The following is a 23,338-nucleotide window of genomic DNA, read 5'->3' on the forward strand; positions in this document are numbered from 1 at the left end:
CAACCAAAGCTGAGTCAGCGGCTAGGCAGACGGAAATGGCACAGTGCAAGGGAAGTGCAGTAATTGGCACAATGCTGAAAAGCCAAACTGGCAATCACATGACATGTCACGGAGCGTGATGAGGAGGGTAAATGGGACAAATTAGGACAACACAAAGCCGGGAGACTGAAGTCGGGTGGACAGAAACTGTGAAAAGAGAGGGAAGAGGGAAAAGGGAAAAGACAAGTGGGCTTAGGAGTTGGTGATAGGAATGCCAGGATATTTATTTGGTGTGTCCCCATACTTTACCCTTTTTTGCTTTTGTCTTGAATTTGTGACCCCAATCAACTTGCATGACATTACATTCTGTGTGTCTGGTATTCAATGTACAGTGTCAGTACAATACAATGGCATAGTGTGTTTTGATTTCAAACTCATGTGATGTGTCCTATGCCTGTATTCACCAACAATGTAAAGATCTCCAGTCAGTAAATGTAATGATGTATAAAATCAGTGTACATGCATGACCAAACATTTGGAGCAATAATGCCAAATATCCATCAAGCATCTAGTCTTGAGAATGCATGTTTTGAAATGCTGTGAGAAGCAGACTCATTTTAATCCCGGATGTGGCTTAGCTGCTCTGAAACAAAAAGTAAAACATTCTGGTGTAGCGAAAGCCAAGTGTTTAATGCAGAGCTGAAGTGTGATGTAATTAGCATCCAAGCGGCCCCCTGAGGGAGGCAAGAGTGTGTGAGAGAAAGCAGAGAGGAAAGGACACGAGCACAGTCGCTGGCACACAACAGTCCCTCACATGCCCAGTCTCCCTTTGCAGGGGTCGGTTTTGACAGAGACGCCAGTGTGCGCTGCTCCCTCGTTCACTCCCAGTCGGTGCTTCAGCGGAGGAGGAAGCTGAGGAGACGGAAGACCATCTCCGGAATTCCCAGGCGTGTGCAGCAAGACATAGGTACGGTAGACTGTGGAACTTGTACGCAGATTGCTTTTTTTTTCTTTTTCCTGTTCAACAGCATGGATGATTTTGATAAAAAAATGCTGAAAATCGCCATGTGACTTTATTTTTGAAGACAATTCTAATTAGGAATTCGTGCATCTTTGTTCAATTTTACAGTCTTTAAGAAAACACTTTATAGATCTGATAAATCCTTGACATATATATTGATAAAAATTACTAGGATTCTGATTTGTAAAATATTTCTATTTTGCCACTTAAAACCCCATATACCTAAGTGGTATTATTATATCTTTTTTTTCAGTCGATTAATTGGTCTCTTTATTCTAACATAATGTGCCTCTGTTTCCTTAGACTCGGATGAATCTCCTGTTGCCAGAGAGCGGACTGTGATCGTGCATGCAAGCCCTGAGAGCTGTCAGGAGGAAGACTCGCTCAGCAGCCGTCTCAGCACCAAGGACTCGGGCTGCCAGACGGAGGACATCCTCATTGCCGCCACGGCCCCCTCGCGCAGGCGGATACGAGCCCAGAGAGGCCAGGGTGTGACCGTCTCGCTCTCCCACTCCACGGGCAACATCTCCTCCCTTCCCGACAGCTCTGACGCCATGTACAGCACCTCCATGGGCACCCGCCTGCGTTCCCGCAGTCTGCCCCGTGACGGGAGGCACCTGGTGGACGATGGCCAAGATGACAGCGATGAGGATGACGATGAGGAGGAAGAGGAGCTCTCGCCGTATGAGGCGGAGGACTTCTTGCCGGTTCCCGGGGAGCACATCCTGAAGGATGAGGAGGAAAGCACTGATGACCAGGCCATCCCCGAGCACCAGCTGGGGATCCTGAAGTACAAGCAGCACGCGGGGAGCCCAGAGCATGGCTGGTTGGACCGCGGGCGATCGCGGCTCCCGCGGAAAGCGGACATGGGGAGCTGCGAGATCTCTTCCAGCTCAGACACCTTCAGCAGCCCTATCCACTCGGTATCGAACGCAGGGGTGATGACCAGTCAAATGGACCACAAGGAGGACCACCAGTCCTCAAGCGGTAACTGGAGCGGCAGCAGCTCCACCTGCCCCTCACAGACATCCGAGACCATCCCTCCCGCGGCCTCTCCCCCACTGACTGGTTCCTCACACTGTGACTCGGAGCTGTCTCTCAACGCCGCATTGCACGCAAACGACGACACAGCTGGTTTCATTCTGGACCCCTACCCAACGGACAGGCCGCAGGGCCTCAGGGGCCACAGGGCAGGCTCTTTCACCTCCACAGCCACAGACATGCTGGACGACGCAGGGGTCAGCACGGCCAGTGAGGGGGAGTGGGGCTACCCACACCACAGACACAGCACGTCCTGCCACCAGGACTTCAGCCCTGAACACTCCCGGGAGGACGAGGGCAGCTTGGAGTGCCCAAGCTTCACCAGCATAGCCACCCTTGAGAGCCTCATGGACAAGCCACCGTCTGACAAGGCTGACACCGTTTCACACTACTCAGTGGACACAGAAGGCTACTATACCTCCATGCACTTTGACTGTGGTATTAAAGGTAGCAAAAGCTTCACTTATAACTATGCAGCTCAAGAGCAGCGTCACGCAGAATACCGAGCTCACATGATCCTCGGGAGACACTGTCTCTCCCTGAGGAAACCAAAGGCGAAGCCTGCTCCACCCAAGCGCAGCACGTCCCTGAGGAAAATCAATGGTGGAGGTGGAAGCACTCACAACAAGAGCGAACCAAAGATAACCTGCGGGCAGAGCTTGCCGATGTCTTCCAGGGAGAGGAAGCTGCAGCTGGACTTAGCGAGATCCTCGGCTCAGCCTGAAGGTGAGGAGACACTTGAAGCCTGGGGGGTGGAGAGCTCCAGCGAGATGCCAGATGTGTCGTTGTTTGTCTCTGGCGAAACACACTCTTTTAAGGATGAAGGGGCTGTACAGTCTGACTACGCTGATCTGTGGCTGCTCAACGACTTGAAATCAAACGATCCCTACAGGTCGTTGTCGAACTCCAGCACTGCTACGGGCACAACTGTCATAGAGTGCATCAAGTCGCAGGAGAGTTCTGAATCTCAGACGTCTCAGTCGGGGTCACGAGCCACCACCCCTTCACTACCTTCAGTGGAGAATGAGTTCAAGCTGCCCTCACCAGAGAAGCTGATTGGCCTCGCCTCACCCTCCAGTGGGTATTCCAGCCAATCAGAAACCCCAACATCCACCTTTCCCTCAGCTTTCTTCCCAAGTCCCTTGTCCCCGAGCTGTGGCAAAAGGAAGCCCAAGGTTCCAGAGAGGAAGTCCTCTCTCTCTTCCTTACAAGTACAACAACAACAACAACAACAAAAACAATCATCCAAGAGGGACCTAGAGCTGCCAGTCATACCTCCAACCCACCTTGACCTAAGTGCTCTTCACATCATTAACAAGCCTTCAGCCCACTGGAGTCAGATGCACATCCTCCATCAGAACAAGCAGAAAACAGCAGCAGCAACGGTAGCAGCGGTAGCAGCTAAAGCCGAGGCCAGAGCCTCTGCAGCCGCTGCTGGAGGTGGTGAAGCTTCCATGGCCATCACTCCCATGGTGCTCCGCTCGGTCCAGCTGCGGTCTGTTGGGAGGCCCAACGAAGGGAGTTACGAGAGGCTTAGCACCGACACCGCCACGCGACCCAAGTGTCCCACTGTGACCATCAGCACCACCCTGGCCAACACCAAGCCTTTAGAATCGCGAAAACCTCCACCCTACAGACCCCAGGAACCACCCGCTCAGGACCACTGTGAAACACTGTTTACTCCAGGCAAGGATGTAGCAAGTCACAGCAGTGTGAGATTCAGGCAGGACAGGCACGCGCCGCCACCCCTGTGGAGTATGACTGCCTTCCGATCCCCCCAGCCAGACCAAGGGGGCCCTGAAGATGACCCCTCGGAGAGTGGGACTGAAGCTCAGGGGATCTCTGAGGGCACCACTGGTCCTGAGGAAGAGAAACAAGGCTTGAACATTATAAAGCCTCTCTTTCCGAGGAACAGTACGGATGTGGAACAGAATGAAGCACTAAAACCGGAGCCAAGAGAGGAACGTTCAACGTTGTGTCTGACTAGAACGGGGTCTCCACCGACCCAGCATGGAACAGCCAAGAGGTCTGAAAGTTTTGACCAAGTGCCTGATATCGTAACTCAATCAGAAACATCGCACGCTTACTCAATCAGCGATGCAGGTAACAATCAGGAGGAATATGAAACATCAGGTGCTCCTACCAGAAGTGCCTCACAGGACAGCAGGGAGGACAGCTCCACTCCAGACACAGAGGACTACTTCAGCAGAGGTATCTTGACGTTTTACTTTTTTCTACTCACAGTACTATTTATACTCTTTCATACTATACTTCTTTCATTATTTGTATGAAATCTATTGATCTGACAAATTATGAATTGACTGATACAGTGTTATTGTTAGTCACCTAGTTGTGCTTCAGGTATCTGAAATGACTGTGTTTGTGTCATTTCAAAAGATGCAAGTTATTGGAACAATTCTTGATTTACTTTCAGAGTCCACACCCAGCGATCCCTCAGTGTCCCCACTAAATGAGGACACTCGAGCCGATGACGACAGTGTTTTCCTGTCACCAAATAGGAGCCGTACAACGGAGGATCTCTTTGCTATGATTCACAGGTTAGTGTTCTGTTGCCGCAGTGTGCTCCGCCCAGCTTGTTGCATGTTGTCTGTGGTGAAGCCAGCAGAGCTAATCTAGTCATACATTTTTGCTTGTTTTAGGTCCAAAAGGAAAGTGCTTGGAAGAAAGGACTCGGGAGACCTGAGTGGGAGAAACAGGTTGGGTGGTGCAGCATCAGTCAGCACTCCAACCAACAACTCTCTGACCATCCCAACCATCCCAACCATCCCAACCTCCCCATCCGCCCCATCCACCCCAACCACCCCAGTTACACCAACTACCCCTGTAACCCCAACTACCCCCACCACCCCAACAGGTTCTCAGAGAGCACTGGGACAAATCTACAGGAGTGCCAAAAAGTCCAGCACCACCAACGAGGAGTTCAAGCTGCTGCTGTTGAAAAAAGGCAGCCGCTCTGATTCCAGCTACCGCATGTCAGCCACAGAGATTCTGAAGAGCCCAATCGCGCCAAAGTCTCCCGGAGATTATTTCACCGAGGGGGACACGCAGCCGGGCGAGCCCATCTCTCCCCAGCATCAGCAGTCCCCGCCGGGCACATCCGAGCAGCTGCATAGCCCTTTCCCCAAAGCCAACACAGAGGGGTTTTCCCCGAAAGCCTTTCCTACCTCTGCCTCTTCACGGCAGGGGCGCTGTAGAATACCACCCGCTGCAAACAGCAGTCGGTACAGCACCCGAAGCCGGCTGTACACGGCTCCCATGCAGGCCATCTCAGAGGGGGAGACGGAGAACTCCGACGGAAGTCCGCACGACGACCGCTCCTCCTAGAGTATGCACCTTTCTGCTTCAACACTGTAAAGGCTACTAACACAAACACATATTTTTTTTTTCTAAAGAAGGCTTGAAAAGCATTCAGATGGGGCTAATTGTTCTGACAGTGGCGTTGATGGATAATAATTTGATGTGTGTGCCGTTGAAAATTGCGAGAGGAAAAAAAGACTTTGTGAGTTTGTACCCTTTTCGTAACCACACAGCAAGAGTGAACTGCTTTTAGGAAAAGAAAAAAAAAACTATTGTAGACGAGATGTAGTAATCCACTATGATTTTTTTTTTAAATTGACATTTTTTAAATGCTGCAGTCCTTGAGGACTACATAATGAAATGAAATCACTTTCAAACGTTGGTTATCAAATATTGAGTGATGATTAACTATAACAGAATACATTACAAGGGCACAAGGGGCATCACTCCACAAATGTCCAAGCAGTCCTTCTTTCTAGCTTTTCTGAGACAACACAATTTGCATTATAAAATGAAATGTCAAACATAATGTACTGCATAGGAAATGACTGTGAAAAGCAAGTGGTCCAGACAGTTTCACAAGAAGGGAACGATAAAATCTTACATGCTAATTTGTCTATGACAGACACTTGGGACAATCTAATGGTGGCCTTTTGTATAGTGGGTCTTAGGATTGATTACGCTGATAGGCTCCATGTTTAAGACCGGTCAGCCTTTTTGCGGCGGGTCTGAAGAAACTTCAGCTGGAAGCTTAGCAGGGTAGGTGCTTTGTCACCTACCGCACCTTTGCACTTCTTTCAGTTCCTCAAGCATACCACTTCATAGAGTTTTATATTAAATAAATGCCACATTGTAAAAGTACAAAACATAAATATCTATATCTACAAACACACACACACACACACACACACACACACATATAGAGAGAGATTATATACATATGTTTTCATGACACAAGCTCGAAATGGTAGTGAAATCTTTGTCAGTGGCACATGGTGATTACATCCAGCTATGCCTGTTTTAGGTGCTACAGTAGTTATTAGGTGAGCTCAAATATAGTGGGGTCTGTCACATTAACCTCAACGCAAGAGGCATGCTATTTAAAAAGCAGCTCTTCTATTTTAATGAAATGTTTGGTATTCTTTCCAAAACTCCAAATCATGAGAGGAAACACACATTAACTACTGTGCTCTTGGTATTTTCCACATTTTTTCACCTGTTCAGAAAAAAAAGACTCTTGTAGTTACAGTAACAGTTTATCACTTGAAAAAATACCACCATCATAGCTTTGTGGAAAATCTAAAACAATGTGGTAACCCAATGTATTCTGTGAATACCTCTGCAATTACGTATGCTGTTGATTTGAGATTTTATGATGTTCACTCGAAGGTAAATGATTTAGACATCATGTTCACACAAACAGACGGCAGGATTAACACTGTGCAATGTAGAATAGGAAAAACAAACCCTGTGGAACCAGTAAATTGCTGGGTAGCAGAACACTTTGACCAGCATGTGGTGAAGTGTGTTTCGTTACATAATACCCCCCTTGTCTTCTCATTATACGCATGCATTTGAAAAAAAAAAATGAAAAAAAATAAGAGAAAGTTTGCAAATGGGAAATAATATATAAATATACCTATATATACATACAGTATACATTAAAAACTCAAATTTTGTGAATTAACATTGTCAACATCATTTGAAATTGTCTCGTCAGTATGTTGAGTAGATGTATACTGTTACTGTAACAACTTTCTTCTAACTGTACGGTAGTGTTTTTTTGCCATATCTAAGCAAACTTACTTGACAATCTTAATCAAATCTCTTATGGGTAGTTGGGGTGGCAGTGAGAGGTGGCAACAGAGCAAGGGGAACATGGATTGAGCAGTGGCCAAGAGGCATAGGTCAGAGAGGTGGGGCCTTGTACAGGCCAAGATAGCACGGCTAGGTGATGTGGCCGAAAGGCATTCTGTAGTATACGTGATCATGGGTGTAAGTATGCAATGTTGCGAGGGCAGTGGAAAGTGTAGAGTTGGAGAAAGAGGGATGGTCTTTGACTTGGAGGAAGGCTCAAGAATTGATGTTCTTTATGCAGCTATTGCTGTTGGTTTAAGAAAATGGGGCACTGTTGTTGTGAGCCTATTTGCCAGGATCAAATCGGAGTGCAAAGTCATGTTTGGGAGAGTGAGAGTGTCTCGTTGTGGTGTTCCATGTGAGAGATTTGCCATGTCTCTTGTTTTTGAGGTTTTTAAATCATGTGACAAAAACGTGTAAATACATAGATTTTCTTAAACATATGCCACACCCCTATATTTTCGTTTCATATCCAAACCTTGAGGTTTTGGAATGTAACCATTATTTTTATCATTCTGATGCAGCAAATGACTGCATTTACATATATTTATTTTTGGTACTAAAAAAAAATAAACATTCAAGGAACAAAGAAACAGCTAAAAATTGGAAATTGAAAGAATTGATTGTCCTGTAATTGGTGCATATCTCTGTAATGGCTTAGATATTGGAGCGCAACCCATTTAAACAAACATATTTCATGTGTTGTTTTACTGTTATTAGTTTGAAAAATGTGAGCTAAACAGACATCAAGCTTTGAATCATGCTTTGTCAAACCTAAACACTGGTTACTTAGAACATAAATGCTGAGATGTAAGGTGAACCAATGAGAACCTCTTAAAGCTGAAAATACATATTACATATAAGCTATAGTGTGTGCTAGCCAAACATTGAAAATCATTTAATTTTCTAAAAAAGTGTTTCTGGTCCCTCCCTTCACATACATAAAAAAAAACTGCCATCTCACTGACCCCCAACACGGATACAACCTTCTGTCTTGTAAGGAAACTGGTTCAGACACAGAGCTCTGTTTCACTCGACATGAAACTACTTCACAAGATCTTTGTAGCCATACGTCTCTACCTACATTGTTCCGTGACAAGGAGCTAATGTGCCAGTGTCAAAGTTTTTAACTGTTAACGTCATTCTGGCCTTAAGTGAGCTAAACCTTCAAAGGGAAAACAATAGCGGCTGCCTCCTTTGACTGCATATCTGCTAAGATATTACTACTCCACGAAGAGAGAGATGGTCTACTGTTGGTTTACATTGAAATGGCTTACAAGCTCTTTTGTAAAAGCTAAGACTGTTTCAAAATCCACCTCTTACAGGGTACGCAGAGGGCAACAATTCTCTATACTATCATTCCAAGAATTTAAAGTATAACTTAGACATTTGCACTGATATAGTGGAGTTTGTGAAGTATTCATTTTGTCTCTTGCTGTACCTAAAGTTATTTATATAGGATTTCCATTTAAAACTGGTTGAATTTTCTTTACAGCTGAACTCTGCATGCTCCAAGGGAAGAGACACAAGTAGCACATACTTTTACCAAAAGGTCTAAGTTGTCTACAGATGTAAGCAAAGAAGTTTGAGGTTACTTGATCAAATAAAATATCACAAACAAATAAATTGCCTATGTAAGAGAGTTACATATTAACTGTTTCGGTACTAGATGCAACTCCTTCAGGCGGAAAGTTTCAATCAAGAAGATTTGCATCAGTTTTGTATTTTTTGTACAGATTTGTAAATACAATACCTTTCTAAATCGTTGCAAAGGTGTTTCTTTTGTAAAATGTTTCAAAGTTTACATTAATTCCAAGCCTTTGTATATTTTTGAGCTGTGCAACTCTTCAAGTCTTGTATTTATTTTTTAGTAAACATTGTGAAAATCCCATTGTAAATCTCTGAACAGTGATTAGCCAGCATGGCTGGCTGCTTAGTAAGTGTGCATAGAAGGAACCAATAAATGTGACTGCTTTGAAAACCAACCATGACTTTGTCTGTGTCTGTGTGAAATCTTTGCGTCCGCCATTCAGTGCTTCTACATGTTACATGTTTTTTGTATCAATCAGAAAGAATATCCCAGTCAATTCATGCAATCCTGATAAATACCATTGATGATGCTGTAGACCTGCATACAACAGTAAAATAAAGAGAAAGACAGCGCTCACAAAATCTGTTGTGTTTTCATGACAGCAATGATCTGTGATACCACAAAGTCATTGAAAAACCTTACCACATGCTTTTATTCATCTTCCATGTCCCTGAAGTCATGCATTTAACCATTTCAGATGCACTACAGCCTACTTGCCCCGCCCAAAAGGCACAGCTACTCCTCAATGGTAACAGTATAATGATTTCACATGGAAAGCAAACATGAATCAGTTTGTGTTATGTATATACACAGAAAGAGTTTTTATTCAGTCTATATAGAGCCTCCAAGAATTATGACTGCCACCGTGTGTCCATAACAGTAATTAGCACTACCTTACTAACTACCTTAGTTTAGTCAAGTTCTTAAGTATTCCAATAACAATCATTGTATTCAACCATTTTAGTGCCAGTAGTGTAATACAGAAGGTTTGAGTGTAAAACTGGAAAATCTGTAATGCATGCATACCTCTATCCTGTAGGAATACAATATTTCAACAAGGGGAAAAAAAATCAGTTTTATTTCAAGAAGCCCTCCTAATCATTAATTAGGATCTTAAAATTATGAGAAAAGTTAAGGTAGATATCAATCGTTGCTAAATTAGGCTACTTGATGAAAGAGTGGGCTATAATGGCGCTATCTGATTTGATCTGCCTTTATTCCCTCCTTGGTATGAGACAGTGGTAAATATTAACGTCATTTGGCAATGTGGGTGGCAAAACTATTAGTCTGTCAACACTGCGTAGACATTTCAAGTCACTGGGATTGTTCAGGCACATTCTGACCTGCTGGAAGTTACTTTCTTTCTTCAGGAGCTGTTAAAGCTGCAGTATGTAGGATTTAATGGCATCTAGTGGTGAGGCTGCAGACTGCAACCAACTGAATGCCTATCCCTTTCCAAGCATGTCGGAGAAGCTACGGTGGCCGTCAAGTGCCATAAAAACGTGAAATACCGACTGTAGTGCTAGTGTTTCGATTTGTACGTTCTGGCCTACTGTAGAAACATGGTGGTGCAATATGGCGGAGTCTGTGGAATAGCACCCCCTCCCCATGTAGATACGAAGGGCTCCTGGGATTATCATTAGTATATAATGTCAACAATGCAGATCTCCAGGGTAATAACACTGCACCCTTGAGCACAATAAAAATCCCAAAAGTTGGCACGGCGGTCAGGGCGCTTACTAACTCAACTCCATTACAAGCACAGTCGTTAAACACATATATGTAAACCTTAGCCTAAGTCTATTAACAGCAGGGCTAGCCAGCAAGAAGTATCTAGTATAAACTAACCCATATGCTAGATTCTACCTTTCCATGACCTTGCTATCAGATTCAAAGGATGAGTATGCTACCTGTCAATTCCTGTCCAGGCTACTACATCCTCTCTGAACTCATAATTACAAGACCCTAATCTCATAATTCTAAGATCTTGTCTCGTAATTACGAAATATTTTCTTGTAATTATGAGATATATTCTCGTAATTACAGATCCTGATCTAATATCTAATCTAATATATTTTCTCGTGATCACAAGATACTAAATCATAATTACGAGATAAGGTGCCCATTTTTTTGCGAAGGCAATGCACATCTGTACAAACTACCACCAGTGCCTAAAAATATATATTACATTCATACTTTGAAGAACTACCATGGAGAATGAATCGGATCCAACCGGATACAACACATCACAATCATTGTCATGGCCATCCCGGATGTGGGGCCCCGCAGGTTCATAGTTTGGGAAGCACTAGTTTAGATAGTAATTTCAGTTTAAAAGGTACCCAACTGATACTATGTCTAAATAAAAAGTTAAGCATTATACAGGCTATCCTTATTTATGTAGCCAACCCTCTACTGTCACTGGTCTATATGTATCAACAATAAATCCTATACTATTGATTACTTCGGATCTCATAAAGTAGATTAATGTGACATACTATGAAAATCCATGACGAATTGTGTTCATTCACCCATCCATTTCATTACATTCATTATGTTTACTGAAAAGGAACGTCTACATTCCATGTTAACGAGTGGTGACTAATGTAACCTACCAATCGTTGGCCGTTCTATGGAGACTGCTGTGGTTAGTCTGCAGGTCTACACACTGTAGCATGCAAAATCGACGTTAGCAAACAGTTCCTGTGGAACGGGTGTGTTGACAGAGGCGTCTCCTCACAACTAACTGGGGGAAAGGTTTGAACGAAACCACGGAATTCTCTGGCAGCCATGTCGGCAAACAGTGAGTAACTAAACATGCAACTGTTTTCGATCATTTCTACATTTTCAACAGGAGATTATACCCTACCCTATGGCGTTGTGCTTGCCTCCATGTTACGGATATGCAAGATACCCGTTTGCGTTGTTAAATCAGGCATTAGGGTAGACACCAACAATCCAACGACGTTCCACGTTTTCTGCATAGCATGAAAGGTTCCCAGAGATCGCGTTACTACTGTCTACCCCTTAAAACGTCACAAAAGACGTATCTATATTCATTTAACATATATCCCGTTTTGATGATCGCACCATAACACCACTACGAATGTAACACAATGACGAATGGGCACCCACAAAAAGAGACGGCGGTCTAGAACGTTCCAAGGGTATTTCTTGACCAATAAATATTCTCTAGAAGATGCAGTACTTGGAACGCTATTAACAGTGCCTCATCATGATTGTAACGTTAGTAGGGCGAATCGTCTGGACGTCACATTGTGTAGTGAAATACTCGCCATCTGTCAGTCTTTGTCCTGCTAGGCGCACTAATACCACTTTCCATTCAGAAAGAGAGCGGTGGCGTTCCTTCCATTGCTGTTGGTTGTGCACTGTTCGACGCGCTTAAAACTAGTCATCTCATCTATGCCGCTCCTGGTCTAGCTCGCGTCACTGTTTCGGTATAATTTCAACCACGAAGTCGTTAATATTTCATTAATACAACATCAATACAACAATACAAGGAGACATCATTTTTCTAGACTATACGTATACATTCAGCCTTTGCGTATGTGTCATGTGCCATCCACATTGTTTTATCTTAGTCTAGTGTGTGCCTCAAGCCTTGGTGAAACTATCAACTTGAACTTTAACTCCATCACATTATTGAGTGTGTGAACAGTGTTCATTCATTCATCCACGCTTGTTTCTCTTTAGGCTGTGTGCATATAAAGGTTGAGGAAGACTATGATCAGGTAATGATTGAAGAACATCTCAGTTGTGAGGATGCCACCTCAGATCTGACAGGAAATACCTCTACAGCACCTTTGAATATTCACAGTAAGCTCACACTTGAATATGACAGTTGTTTATTTTGGTCAGTCTTCTATATATATTCTATATATAATTATGTGTATTCCAAAGCATTATTCCAAAGTAAAAGAGTTAGCAGGCCTGCTCTGCAAATGATGAGGACAATACGGAGCTGACGGAATACACAGAATTATATAGAGAAAGTACTTTGTTTTCTCTAGACATAATTTTCGCTTCTTTTATCCATTTGCTATGCGTATAAAAGAAGACCAACAGAGAGACAGTGGCAGACAGCCCACCTCTTCTCTCATACAGACTCATAAGAGATGGAGTAATGGCAACGTCCAAAACAGAAGAGGGCAGGGCTCTGTGTCTTTAACCAGCAGTATGGTAGGACTTAATGCATGCTTCAGTGCAGTGCATGTGAATTCAAATTTTATTCATCATTTTAGAAGTAGCAAGAGTGGCATTCAATGAACACAAGACAACGTGAATCTTGAAATGTGGCAATGTTTTGACGTAATCAATGGTTTTTTCACATTGGCATGTTGCATAGTGGATGGAAGAAGAGGGGGAGTCATCTCTTGACGATGACACACAGGAATATGACAGCCAGCAACTTTATGAGGCAAGTGGAGGATTTCAATATGTTTCCGTTCCCAAGAACACTTTAAAAGACACACACACACACACACACACACACACACACACACACACACACAGCCTACTAATGTGGCAAAGGTATTGTGGAGCGGAGTGGTAACAGGTTTCGGACTCATGAAACTAAAAGTGACTGGTTTTGTATTTATCAGGAGGAAAGCACAGTTTCTAAAGACTCCTTTGCTACTGGTCAACTAAGAACTCTAGGTGAAATCCTTGCATATTGTCAGGTATGACACAATGTTCATTTTAAGTTACCATATCAAGGTACAAATAGTTATATTTGTATGTAAGTAGACTTGTATATTTTAATTTGTTTATGATCTTAGGTTATGTATGGAGCCATCCAGAAACTGGATGAGAAATTTGAACAGCTACAAGCCAAGGTGACAAATGTTCAGCCAATCCAGCTGACTCCAGAACTGTTCCAAAAGGTAAATTCTGCCATACCAATCTCTCCATGGTCTTTCAGACATAATGATTAATTGGCACATGTGCACTCTCTTAGTAGTAGGATTTATACTTATTATTATACTTCATAACACTATTATTGATTCTCTGATAAAGTTGATGTTGGTTTGCATGAGGCCCAAACTCCCCAGGTTTGGTTCAGTGATAATGCTGCTTTTTTACAAGTGGCCATTAGTTTATCACTAATAGTTTTTCATGGTTTGTCAGGCTACATCAAAAACACCATCTCTGTCCAAGAACACAGACCCTTCTGCTGTCAGTGTGGACACGTCCTCGGTGCCAGACCAAGTCCTGTCCATGCCACAGTTGGTGCGCGTGTGCTCTCCTCCGCCCCCTCCCTCAGTGGAGGTGAAGAAGCCCCCACCTCTCTCTCCAGCTCCAAGGGTTCCCAGCCCTCCCAGCCTGGCCCCCCAGGGCCACGCCGATCACCTGGCCAAGAGTGTCGTGGCAGCACACTTCTCAAAGCACCTGGTTCCCCTCAACATGGCTAAGGACAATCAGATGCAGAGCGGCTCTTATGCAGCATATGGTGCCACCTCTAAAACAGGTCCTGCCATTGACACTGGTCCAGAAATCAGCAATACTGAAGCTATTTTGTAACTCGACAGCTGCAAAAACATACCCCCACTCCCCTTCAGGGTTCCCCATAGTCTGTCACTGTATATGTGTAACAGCGCTGCCTCAGCTTCAGCACGATTGGCAAGCAGATCACGGCCATTGTCACCTCATTGGTTGGGTCTTATGAGGTCATTTAGTGTTTATCCTCTGCCTATATGACAAGCTCACTAGACAATTTCTGAATTAACATTGTTGACTCTACCTTTGACTTTAGGACATGGCTATTCCAATTTGCAGGTTTAGTTTCTGATTTTCAGTAGGTAGCCAACCTCAACCATTTGAATGTTCATGGTTTATTTCAGTTTTTTTTAAATGATCATACCTAATAAGAGAATCAGTAAAGTAGCATGGCCTTTATCAATCTATTTTTATAAGAGGTCTGTTCAACAGAACACAGCATGTGAAGAATGAATACTATTTTCTCAAATGTGGTTATGTGCACTGCAGGATGGCTGGGCAACAGGAAGAGGAACGTGTGCATCAGCCAGAGCGCCCTTCAGAAGGCCGAAAAGATGTCCAAGCCTGGTAAGGCTGTTCGGTTCCTCATGCGCTGTGTCTTCTCCAAAGAGGAGATGAGCTGTAGCAACACCCTGGGCGATGCCACCAGAGGCCTGAAAAAACTGGATTCAAACAAACTCAGTGCCATCAGAGGTAGGGGATGGCAGGAATTAGTATAGCCGTTGAAAGCCCACCATGAATTTCGAAATACACTGCAGCCATTATCTGAAAAATCGGCACGGTTTTAGCTAATGGCTTGATAACTTGATGACTAAAGTGATTTTGTCCTCAGAATGGCTGGCTAAAAGGTACCCAGAGTTTGACCTCAAGGAGAGAGGCAAAGACTGGAGAAAATGCATGTCTGTTATGAACTCCACTGCAAGGTACCTACGGCTGATGGCCAAAAAGCAACGGGTAGGTGGCATAACGAGGATAACAAGAACTGGCAACATGAAAACGCAGCCCTACAAGTTGGTGGCTGATGTATATTTCCTGATTCATCAACAGCTGAAAATACAAAGGGAGGGTGAAACTATGGAGCCTCCTACCATCCAGAATTCGTACACAGAACCTGTCCATGAACCAGACTCGGAGTCAGACCCTGAGATGGAGCAGCCCACAGAGAAGGATTCAGCTGGGATTGAGGAACCCATAGAGAACTACACAGCCGAGATGGGGCGGCCAATAGAGGAGTACACAGCAGAGATTGATGTGGAGCTGTCCGACAGTGAGGAGGAAGAAGATGCGAGCATTAAGAAACGGACACAAAAAGAAGAAGAAGAAAGTAGTCCGACATCCTGCTCAGATATTGTTTACGGTAATTTCCGATCTGTTCTTAAGCACATACTATGTCCATGTATGTCAAATGCAGATACAGCGATTCTCTGGTTCTGCCGGTGACGAAATGGGTTTGTTTTTCCAGAGTATCTGGGGAACCACCAGCGGCAGGTGAAGGTACCGCAGTATGCCATGTACACAGCCCTGCAGCGTGCCAGGCCTGAGTTGGCAGCACGCGTTCTCATCAAATACATGTTCCCTGAGGACGTGCTTGTGGTGAGCAACGTCCATGGCAACCCTGAGAGTGGCATCCGACCCCTGGACCACAACAAATTGTCCGCCCTCAGAGGTGAGGGGTCAAATGAGTGTGCTTGTTCCCTGGCAACTATGTCTGGCTGTACAATAGGATTGGCAGTGTTTTATGCAATCAACACCACGTGCTAAATAAATTAAATTAGTTGGGTTCTTGGCTAATCTCTCCATTTTGCATTTGTGTTGGGCATTGTCAGAACACTTGCAGGAGCGTTTCCCCTGGTTACTGCTGGAGGAGGATGGCCAGGACTGGAAGGTGTGCGTGGGAGCCATCAACAGCACCATCCGCAAGTTCAGACATGAGCTCAAGATGGGCAAGGGGGGGCGCAAGAAGGGAATCTGACCAATGTATTGGTCCTTGGAGTTCCTTGAAAGGTTTCACATTGCTTCAACACTTTCTTAATTTATGATATAAAATTGTAATGAATACCATATAAATCTCAGGCAATCAATCATAGGGCACAGTATTATTCGTTTTTTTTAATTTTTTTTTTACTGGAGAACAAGTCACAAGTCTGGTGACATGCTTGTATTTTTGACTGTATGAAGCAATTTAGAGAAATTCTGAAACTAGGTCGCAACCTAGGTCTTGTGCTAAATACTTCCATTAATAACAGCTAATGCCTTAAAGAAATTATACTGAAAATCACGAAATGTATTTGATTGAGGTAGAACATGGTTATTTGATACTTGTTTATATGTAGTATTTATTTACATTTGTATGCATTATTTACCAATAATGCTGTAAATCAGATTATATAAAGAACTGAATAAAATATTGACAAGGTTTTGGTATTGTTTTTTTTTTTTTTAAACAATTTGCCACTTTTGTGGTATGTTTTTTATGAGCAACAATTTTTACTATCATCTTCAAATTAATTTTGATGGAATATGGTCTTGTGAAGGACAGATAAACTCACCTGCTGTTCCCACTAGCCGTCCACGCTGTGCGCTGTATAGTTTTGGGGTTCAGTTGGGAACAACCCACGAAAATGTACAAAAAGCACGACATCACCAACAATATCAACAAAAGACACCAGTTAGCATGTTAGCAAGCTTTTATCAGTACCAGCTTGGGTGTTAGTTGTGTTGTTGGCCAGTCTTGCATATTTTGTTTAGGAAGGTAGCTCAGTAGTTTTAGACAACTCCATAATGCTTCTTTAAGGGTAAGTTGGATAAAGTTAAATAGTTCCGCTGATCATCAGCCTCTAAAACTGGATTGAAATAATGTGAGACACACAAAATAGCTTGATAGTCCTCTGTATTAAGGGTAATACAAAAAGATAAACATAAATTCTTTGTCATTTAGAAAAGTCGAGCTCAAAAACCCTCTCGGCTACAACACTGGGGTGTAACGCCATTATATTTGCTATCTTATCGCTTAACGCTTAAAATGTTCAGTTCTGTGTGTAGTATATAAAAAAGTAATTTTAGCAGCATAGGATATCAAAAATATAACACAAACAGTCTCGTAGCCCCTGAGATCAAAGTATAACAAAACATCCAACCAAATAATTTGTATCCATCTGCTAAATTTCAAGGCACCTTGGGTGAGGATTTCTTGGCTGGTGTCGTATCCGTTTTCAACGTTTTGGTGATACTGTTCAGGATGCCCAAACATTCTGCCCAAGCTTTTCCCTTCACCTCCAGCTCATGTCTAGGGTACATCTCCGCCAGCCATTCTGTATGCAAATATAAATTTTGTGATCCCTTAATCGTGTCTTGGAGGACAGTCATTGAACCACATCACATAAGTGCAGAAATTCAACACTAAACGAAAAGTTATTGCTAAATGCTAAGGCTAAGCATATTGTTGACTTTAAATTTATTATTTTTTTTAAATAATGGCGAAATTGATAAAAATTGTCTAAATATAGAAAAATCAATACTACACCTCGGATGGCCTCTAGTTTGTTTGGGTTGAGCTCCTGGATGCCCCTTTGAGGGTTTCCAACCACAGCACTACAGGTAAGGACACTTAGTGGAAAGACTGCATGCAACACTGGCACCACGGCCCTCTGCGGCTCATCCAGCTTGAAGGCCTCCATGTACACGGAGTAGGGGATACACACCTTCCTGAAGGCACTGCCAATCATCACTGCAAACCAATGAGAACATTTACAATCAGCGATCATACGAGTTCTAAGTCACAATGCGCACAACGACGCAGTTATCAAAGGAAGCTCCTGAAGCTCCTTTATTCACTTAATCCATTATCATTTTAACTAGATGCATGTTCAATATGAAGTTTAACTATTATATTCATACAAGCCTTATTAACTAGCAACATAACAGATATGTCCTACAGACCTGTCTGAGATTATACAGTAAATGATCTTGTAAACTTGAAGCAATAGCTCTAGTCTCTAGTGTTCAGTGGCTTAAGTTAACTGTTACGAGTTCTGGTCCCATTTCAAGTCATGTGATGACAAAAATAAAAAGGGCCCATTATTTCTACTAACCTTGTTGTTCTCCCTTCTCAGAGGCACTGGTGTTTGTAGTGGCCTCACAGCCCTCATCCACTGGGCCCCCTGCTGCCAATCGCCTCTCCTGCAGCTTTGAGAGGATCTTGGCCACTTTGCTGGCACATGGCCCCTGGTCATTAGGGACAGCGGAGGCTGCTCTGCGTTTGGGTTGATTTGCCCTTACAGGGGGCACTTTGCTAAGATGTGGATCCTTCTGCTTGTTGGTAGTTTGACTCCTTCCTTTACTCTGGCCCCTTCCTCTTCTTCCTCCTCCTCCTCCTCTTCCTCTACCTCTTCCTGCAATTTTGCTCATGCTAGTTTTGTCGGCTTCTTCCAAGTTGGCATCAGGTTGGGATGAGTCAAGTCTGTTTGTATCAGTTTCTTCATTGCTTGGAAGTAGGCACTGACAGTTGTTTTCGGTTCTAGCACTAACGTTTAGCTGTCCCTGTCGCCAAGGTGGCTGGTCTCTGTCCCAAAATGGCAAAGTGTGTCGCTGAGGAACAAAGGCATAAATGGTGTGAACTGGTACCTGTGTGTACCATATGACAATTCATCTGCTTAAAAACAGCTGGGAGAAGACACTACAGTTGTGCACGCAGTAAAGTAATATCAGTTGTGCCACAGAACTTGAGATATCCATACCTTGTCTGATTGTCTTCGACTCAGAGTGGGAGCATGGGAGTTGGGATCAGCAAGCTCAAACTCTAGTCTCTGAGTTGATGAGTGCCATTCCTGGTGTACAATACAAAGATTACAAACATACCTGAAGAAGGCTTGCTACCGGGAATTTGTACATATCTTGACACACTGCAGGAAACAACTGGAACTCTAACTTCACGTCTCTTCAGTTCTGTGTAGGTTACATTCCTATATTTTGTGCAAAACATTCTCTCCCAAAACAGGTTTTAGGGAACAAAAACACATCAGCAACAATTCAGGTGAAATACTACTCAGTGTAATTAAGACATGGATAGATTTTGCAGTACCAACCGCCCAATTACAGGTGCATCACTGGACTGAATGGACATAGACCACATGGACAGAAATGACTGAAATTCTGACTATACTGTTTACCAAAACCCATCAATGTTGACAAACATTATGGGCCACTAGCCGATGGCACTGCCACTGAGCACTAATTGGATTTAATCAGCATTCACAGCAGGGCTCGTCAACGGCTCCACTCAACTTATGTAGAAATCACACCTGAGCGACTACAAAGGTTTCTTATTCCTGCAGTTGTCTTTTGCACTAACTGAGCTAATTATGACTAAATTAGTATTAACAGTGAAATATATATATATTGACAACCGCAATGACATGTCCCTGTTGATTCTATGTACTTTCCTTGATTCATTCAGGTGCATTTTTCACATGATTTGGGCAGGTCAAGAAAATGTATGAAAATGCTGTGGGCCATGGGGATGTTGTCTTACAAAACCTACATCTTGCACCTTTAATTCATCTTACTATAACAGCTTCATCAAAGTATCCCTAATGCAAAGATAATACCATAATGGAATAAGCTATTTAAACTTTGACAACAATTTATCCAAGAGGATGAACTAGATCAAGTCTCATTTCTGCAAGCACTCTGCCCAGTCAGGAATGCAAAGCACTACCTGAATTTGCCAAGCTAATGACACTTCAGTAATCTTAACTTTATATTTGGCAACTGGGTGTACTGTATTCTATCTAAAAAAAATGTGACTGACTAAATGTGTGATTGTTTCTCTTTATACAAAACAGTATAATGTGGAACAATCAACCTGGGAACATATGTAAGGATAAAGCAGGAAATAGCTGTATACCTCCTTCGAGTTTTCCTTGTTGACGTGGAGATATAACTTGGAGCACTCTGCTTGGAGACTGTCAACTTTTTGCTCAAGCCTCTGTACAGCTGTGCACAGTGTCTATCAGAAAGACAGAAGTAATCATCAATGGGCCCTTCATTATTATGATATTTGACTAAACTACTCTTATACACATAACTGCGATTAACAACATCTAACAGTACAATAATGCACAGCACAAATTAGTAATTGAAGAGGATTTGTCCAAACTACGTGCCATCATAACTGTATAAAGGAAATGTTAGATGGTTTTAATATGTCCGGTCTGTGTACTGTGTACCTAGGTCTGGGTGCTAACCTTTTTATTTACACACAAGCCACATTTAGAAAGAACTTGCTTGTACATCTTCACTGAAATGTTAACTGTTTAAAACACATTATACCTGGCAATATTTCAACACTTCCAGCAAAACATTGTCTTTCTTGTCAAAGAATGGCTCCTCAATCTGTATAAAAAGAGTTTACAGGGAAATCAAAAGGACAGAAACACTGTGCTTCAGCATTCACTATATTTACTGATACAATACATCATTGTCTGTAGTGGCTGAAATGGTCTTTATAATTTTGATGGATTGTTCTCCCAACAAACCATCTGTAAGTGTAACTACATCACAATCTCACTGAACAATCACCACCTGTTAGAGGCAGAGGCAGACAACCAGGTGCCACAGCACTAACCTTGGCCTGTACAGAGGGGAAGCCAGGAGGCTCCATGGCTGTTTGTGGGCTGATGGCAGTCTCTGTCTTAGTGTAGGGAGCAGGTATCCAGCCTGCTGTCTCCCCAGACATTCTGCAGTCTTGCAATGACTTGTCTGATTTATATGGTTGCATCTTTAGAGGTGACTTCTTCCTCCCATGGCGCTTTGACTGGAAGTCAGACCAAGAGATCAGATCATATCGGATCAGATTTTTTACTGTTCAATCTACGTTATTCCACCACATTTACATAGTTATCTGACAGTATAAGAATAGGATTTAATGTCAAATATTAACTGGATATATTACACAAGAATGAAGTCTGAGGTGGAAATACCTGGTCTTTTGACGATGATGAACTACTTTCCTTTGGTAATGGACTATTTGTTTTCTTACGCCTTGGTTTTCTATCAGTCCTGGGAAGCACACCATTTTCCACAGCATCTGTGACAGTTGAGATGAAATACTGTCGGTCATATGATAGTATCGAACAGTACACTGCTTCATCATCTAAACTGTGAAATGAAGACTTAGTTTACTGCTGAGTAGCCTATATATTGCATGACGACAGGTTGTTATAATGACTGAGAAGCACAAAGGTAGGAAGATGAAGGCCTACTCTTAGGAATCACATAATTGATCTTCTGAGCCAAGGCATTTTCAGCAGGCAGAGATGAATGCTCATTATCTTCGGTCTTCGTGTCTTCGGTAACAAAAAAGGTGGCACGAATTACTCAGCAAGTACCAACACTACAAGGATAGTCTATCGACCTACGTTACTAATTATGTCCGAGATAACACGATGACTCCAGCTTTGTGGTGTTAACCAGCCGGTTCACAGATGTATTACAGGTATATCTATCTATTGTGTGTAATAATGTATAACTTGTTTGTTTATTATTGATGTACTTATTTATTGATATAGGTAGGCTAGGTAAGAAAGCTATACGATTTCACCATTAGGCTACACAGCACAGTAGCCTACATTCGAATAGCCTACTGTTGCAGCTCAGTTATTCAGTTCAACTGAGAGAGAATTCAACTCTGATTGCCTTGACCAACCAATCAGAGTAGAGTATTAAGCAAAGCCATGTAATGAGTTAGGCATGTGTGTATCAATTCTAACTAGATGGATAGCATTATGTAGACCTAGCAACAGTAGAATTGCCATGGCAGCATCAGTTGGTTGAGATTTATCACACAAAATCATCAGCTAGCTAACTTAATTAATTGTTAACATAATATACACATGATATATATAATTCTATGTATATGGAGTTGTAGAAAGGCTATAACTAAAATGTCAGTTAATAATAGGCTACTCACATTCTTTTAACTTGTTACCTTCAACGTTACTTCGAAGCATACAATGTTGTTTACCAGTAGGAACACCTGAAGAATCCGAATCATAGTCAGCGCTTTCTTCAGTGTCTGAAATAGGAGCGAATAAAAACATGTCGGTTTCTGGAGAAGAGCAGGTTTCTGGGCTCGAAAGATATTGTTCATCTTCAAGCTGAACAATAACTTCTGACATTCCTGGCTCCATTCCCTCTGCATTTTCAGCACAGCCGACCCTTCCTCTATGACAAGTTACATTTGTTTTGTCCTGTGTGTTCTCACACTCTACCTTCATTTTGAACAACTGTTGTGATTATTTTAATCAACGAAGCTAGATTAAAATAAAGTGAAACGTTTATTGAAACATGTCTATACTGTAGTCGGTGCCAGTTATCTTCTATCTAACGCCATTAGCTAGCTAGCTTACGCTATCTGAAGCACCGTAAAACTTCCTAAATAGCGCGCAGAAGGGGAGGATTGTGACTCCCACCCACGTGGAACCAGTTAATGAAGACAGGTTTGTAACGCTGATTGGTTTGATGCAAATGTAAGCTTGCTTATTTTGTAGTCCAAGTCTATGCTGGGAATTACACTCGTCTTGATACCAGTTTACGGTTACCACCAAACGTTATGTCAGCTGTTTTAATGATATATTCTAAATATTCAATTTTTGTAACTTTATGTTGTTTTGTAACTTTATGTTGTTATTAGGCTCTCTTACACGTTCTTTATTTTCTGGTTATTATACCTAGGCCTATGTCATAAGATAAGAACTAGACCTTCTTGTTTTTTAATGTTGGTAGACCTGCTGAACTGTAGCCTAATTTGTGAAAGTGTATTTGATTTATCTTTTATTCCCTGGCAATATGGTGTGAAAACTAATCCAGGAGGTGGCGCCATTGGGCTTTTAAACAGTCGGTACATTTTGTTTCCCTCTTCCATTATTTTCTGTAGGCCTACAGGTAAAGAGTAAGAATCTTTTTACTGTTAATCGACAGATTTACATGGTGTTATGTTAGGGCCTGGAAAAGGG

At 42.7% G+C, this 23,338-nt stretch overlaps 3 protein-coding genes across 12 annotated transcripts in view; 2 read left to right on the forward strand and 1 right to left on the reverse strand.

Annotated features, from left to right (window-relative positions):
* The window catches only part of nhsa (Nance-Horan syndrome a (congenital cataracts and dental anomalies)), an 86,179-nt gene extending 76,978 nt beyond the window's left edge, over positions 1-9,201 (forward strand). For all 8 annotated transcript variants that reach the window (XM_031575186.2, XM_031575185.2, XM_031575188.2 and 5 more), the window contains 4 exons: positions 815-946; positions 1,304-4,252; positions 4,476-4,599; positions 4,702-9,201. In XM_031575186.2, coding sequence (XP_031431046.1) covers positions 815-946; positions 1,304-4,252; positions 4,476-4,599; positions 4,702-5,386 — 3,890 coding nt within the window. In that variant the 3' untranslated portion in view covers positions 5,387-9,201. The remainder of the gene's footprint in view (positions 1-814; positions 947-1,303; positions 4,253-4,475; positions 4,600-4,701) is intronic.
* A 1,973-nt stretch (positions 9,202-11,174) lies between these two features.
* zgc:113423 (uncharacterized protein LOC569178 homolog) lies at positions 11,175-16,733 on the forward strand. Of its 2 annotated transcripts, XM_031575193.2 has the most exons (12): positions 11,175-11,610; positions 12,522-12,644; positions 12,883-13,007; positions 13,174-13,245; positions 13,430-13,507; positions 13,607-13,711; positions 13,956-14,295; positions 14,814-15,017; positions 15,157-15,278; positions 15,372-15,681; positions 15,787-15,990; positions 16,151-16,731. In XM_031575193.2, exons 1-12 carry the CDS (start codon positions 11,598-11,600, stop codon positions 16,294-16,296), a joined length of 1,842 nt encoding a protein of 613 aa, XP_031431053.1. In that variant the 5' UTR covers positions 11,175-11,597; the 3' UTR covers positions 16,297-16,731. The 2 variants fall into 2 exon arrangements, with proteins under 2 accessions (XP_031431053.1, XP_012675935.2); XM_012820481.3 differs by lacking the exons at positions 11,175-11,610; positions 12,883-13,007 and having other exon boundaries at positions 12,557-12,644; positions 16,151-16,733.
* Positions 16,734-17,199: 466 nt separating this feature from the next.
* On the reverse strand, positions 17,200-22,780 carry si:zfos-905g2.1. 2 transcript variants are annotated; one of them, XM_031575195.2, is made up of 10 exons: positions 22,312-22,780; positions 21,587-21,670; positions 21,305-21,411; positions 20,950-21,138; positions 20,655-20,717; positions 20,230-20,331; positions 19,061-19,150; positions 18,416-18,911; positions 17,848-18,051; positions 17,200-17,635 (listed from the first exon to the last, which is right to left on the reverse strand). In XM_031575195.2, exons 1-10 carry the CDS (start codon positions 22,598-22,600, stop codon positions 17,490-17,492), a joined length of 1,770 nt encoding a protein of 589 aa, XP_031431055.1. In that variant the 5' UTR covers positions 22,601-22,780; the 3' UTR covers positions 17,200-17,489. The 2 variants fall into 2 exon arrangements, with proteins under 2 accessions (XP_031431055.1, XP_012676081.2); XM_012820627.3 differs by having other exon boundaries at positions 22,294-22,780.
* Positions 22,781-23,338: the final 558 nt, after the last annotated feature.

The sequence above is a fragment of the Clupea harengus genome, chromosome 10 (assembly GCF_900700415.2).
Source record: "Clupea harengus chromosome 10, Ch_v2.0.2, whole genome shotgun sequence".
NCBI lineage: Eukaryota > Metazoa > Chordata > Actinopteri > Clupeiformes > Clupeidae > Clupea > Clupea harengus.

Bases quoted from the DNA above. Each gene is read 5' to 3' on its own strand.
- si:zfos-905g2.1 (XM_012820627.3), bottom strand. From the start codon at position 22,600: ATGAAGGTAGAGTGTGAGAACACACAGGACAAAACAAATGTAACTTGT. The intron at 20,718-20,949 runs GTTAGTGCTGTG...CTTTTTATACAG, and splicing joins TCCCCTCTGTACAGGCCAAG to ATTGAGGAGCCATTCTTTGA. The intron at 17,636-17,847 runs GTGTAGTATTGA...ATTTGCATACAG, and splicing joins CAAACTAGAGGCCATCCGAG to AATGGCTGGCGGAGATGTAC.
- zgc:113423 (XM_031575193.2), top strand. The intron at 15,279-15,371 runs GTAGGTGGCATA...ATTCATCAACAG, and splicing joins TGATGGCCAAAAAGCAACGG to CTGAAAATACAAAGGGAGGG. The intron at 15,991-16,150 runs GTGAGGGGTCAA...GGGCATTGTCAG, and splicing joins CAAATTGTCCGCCCTCAGAG to AACACTTGCAGGAGCGTTTC.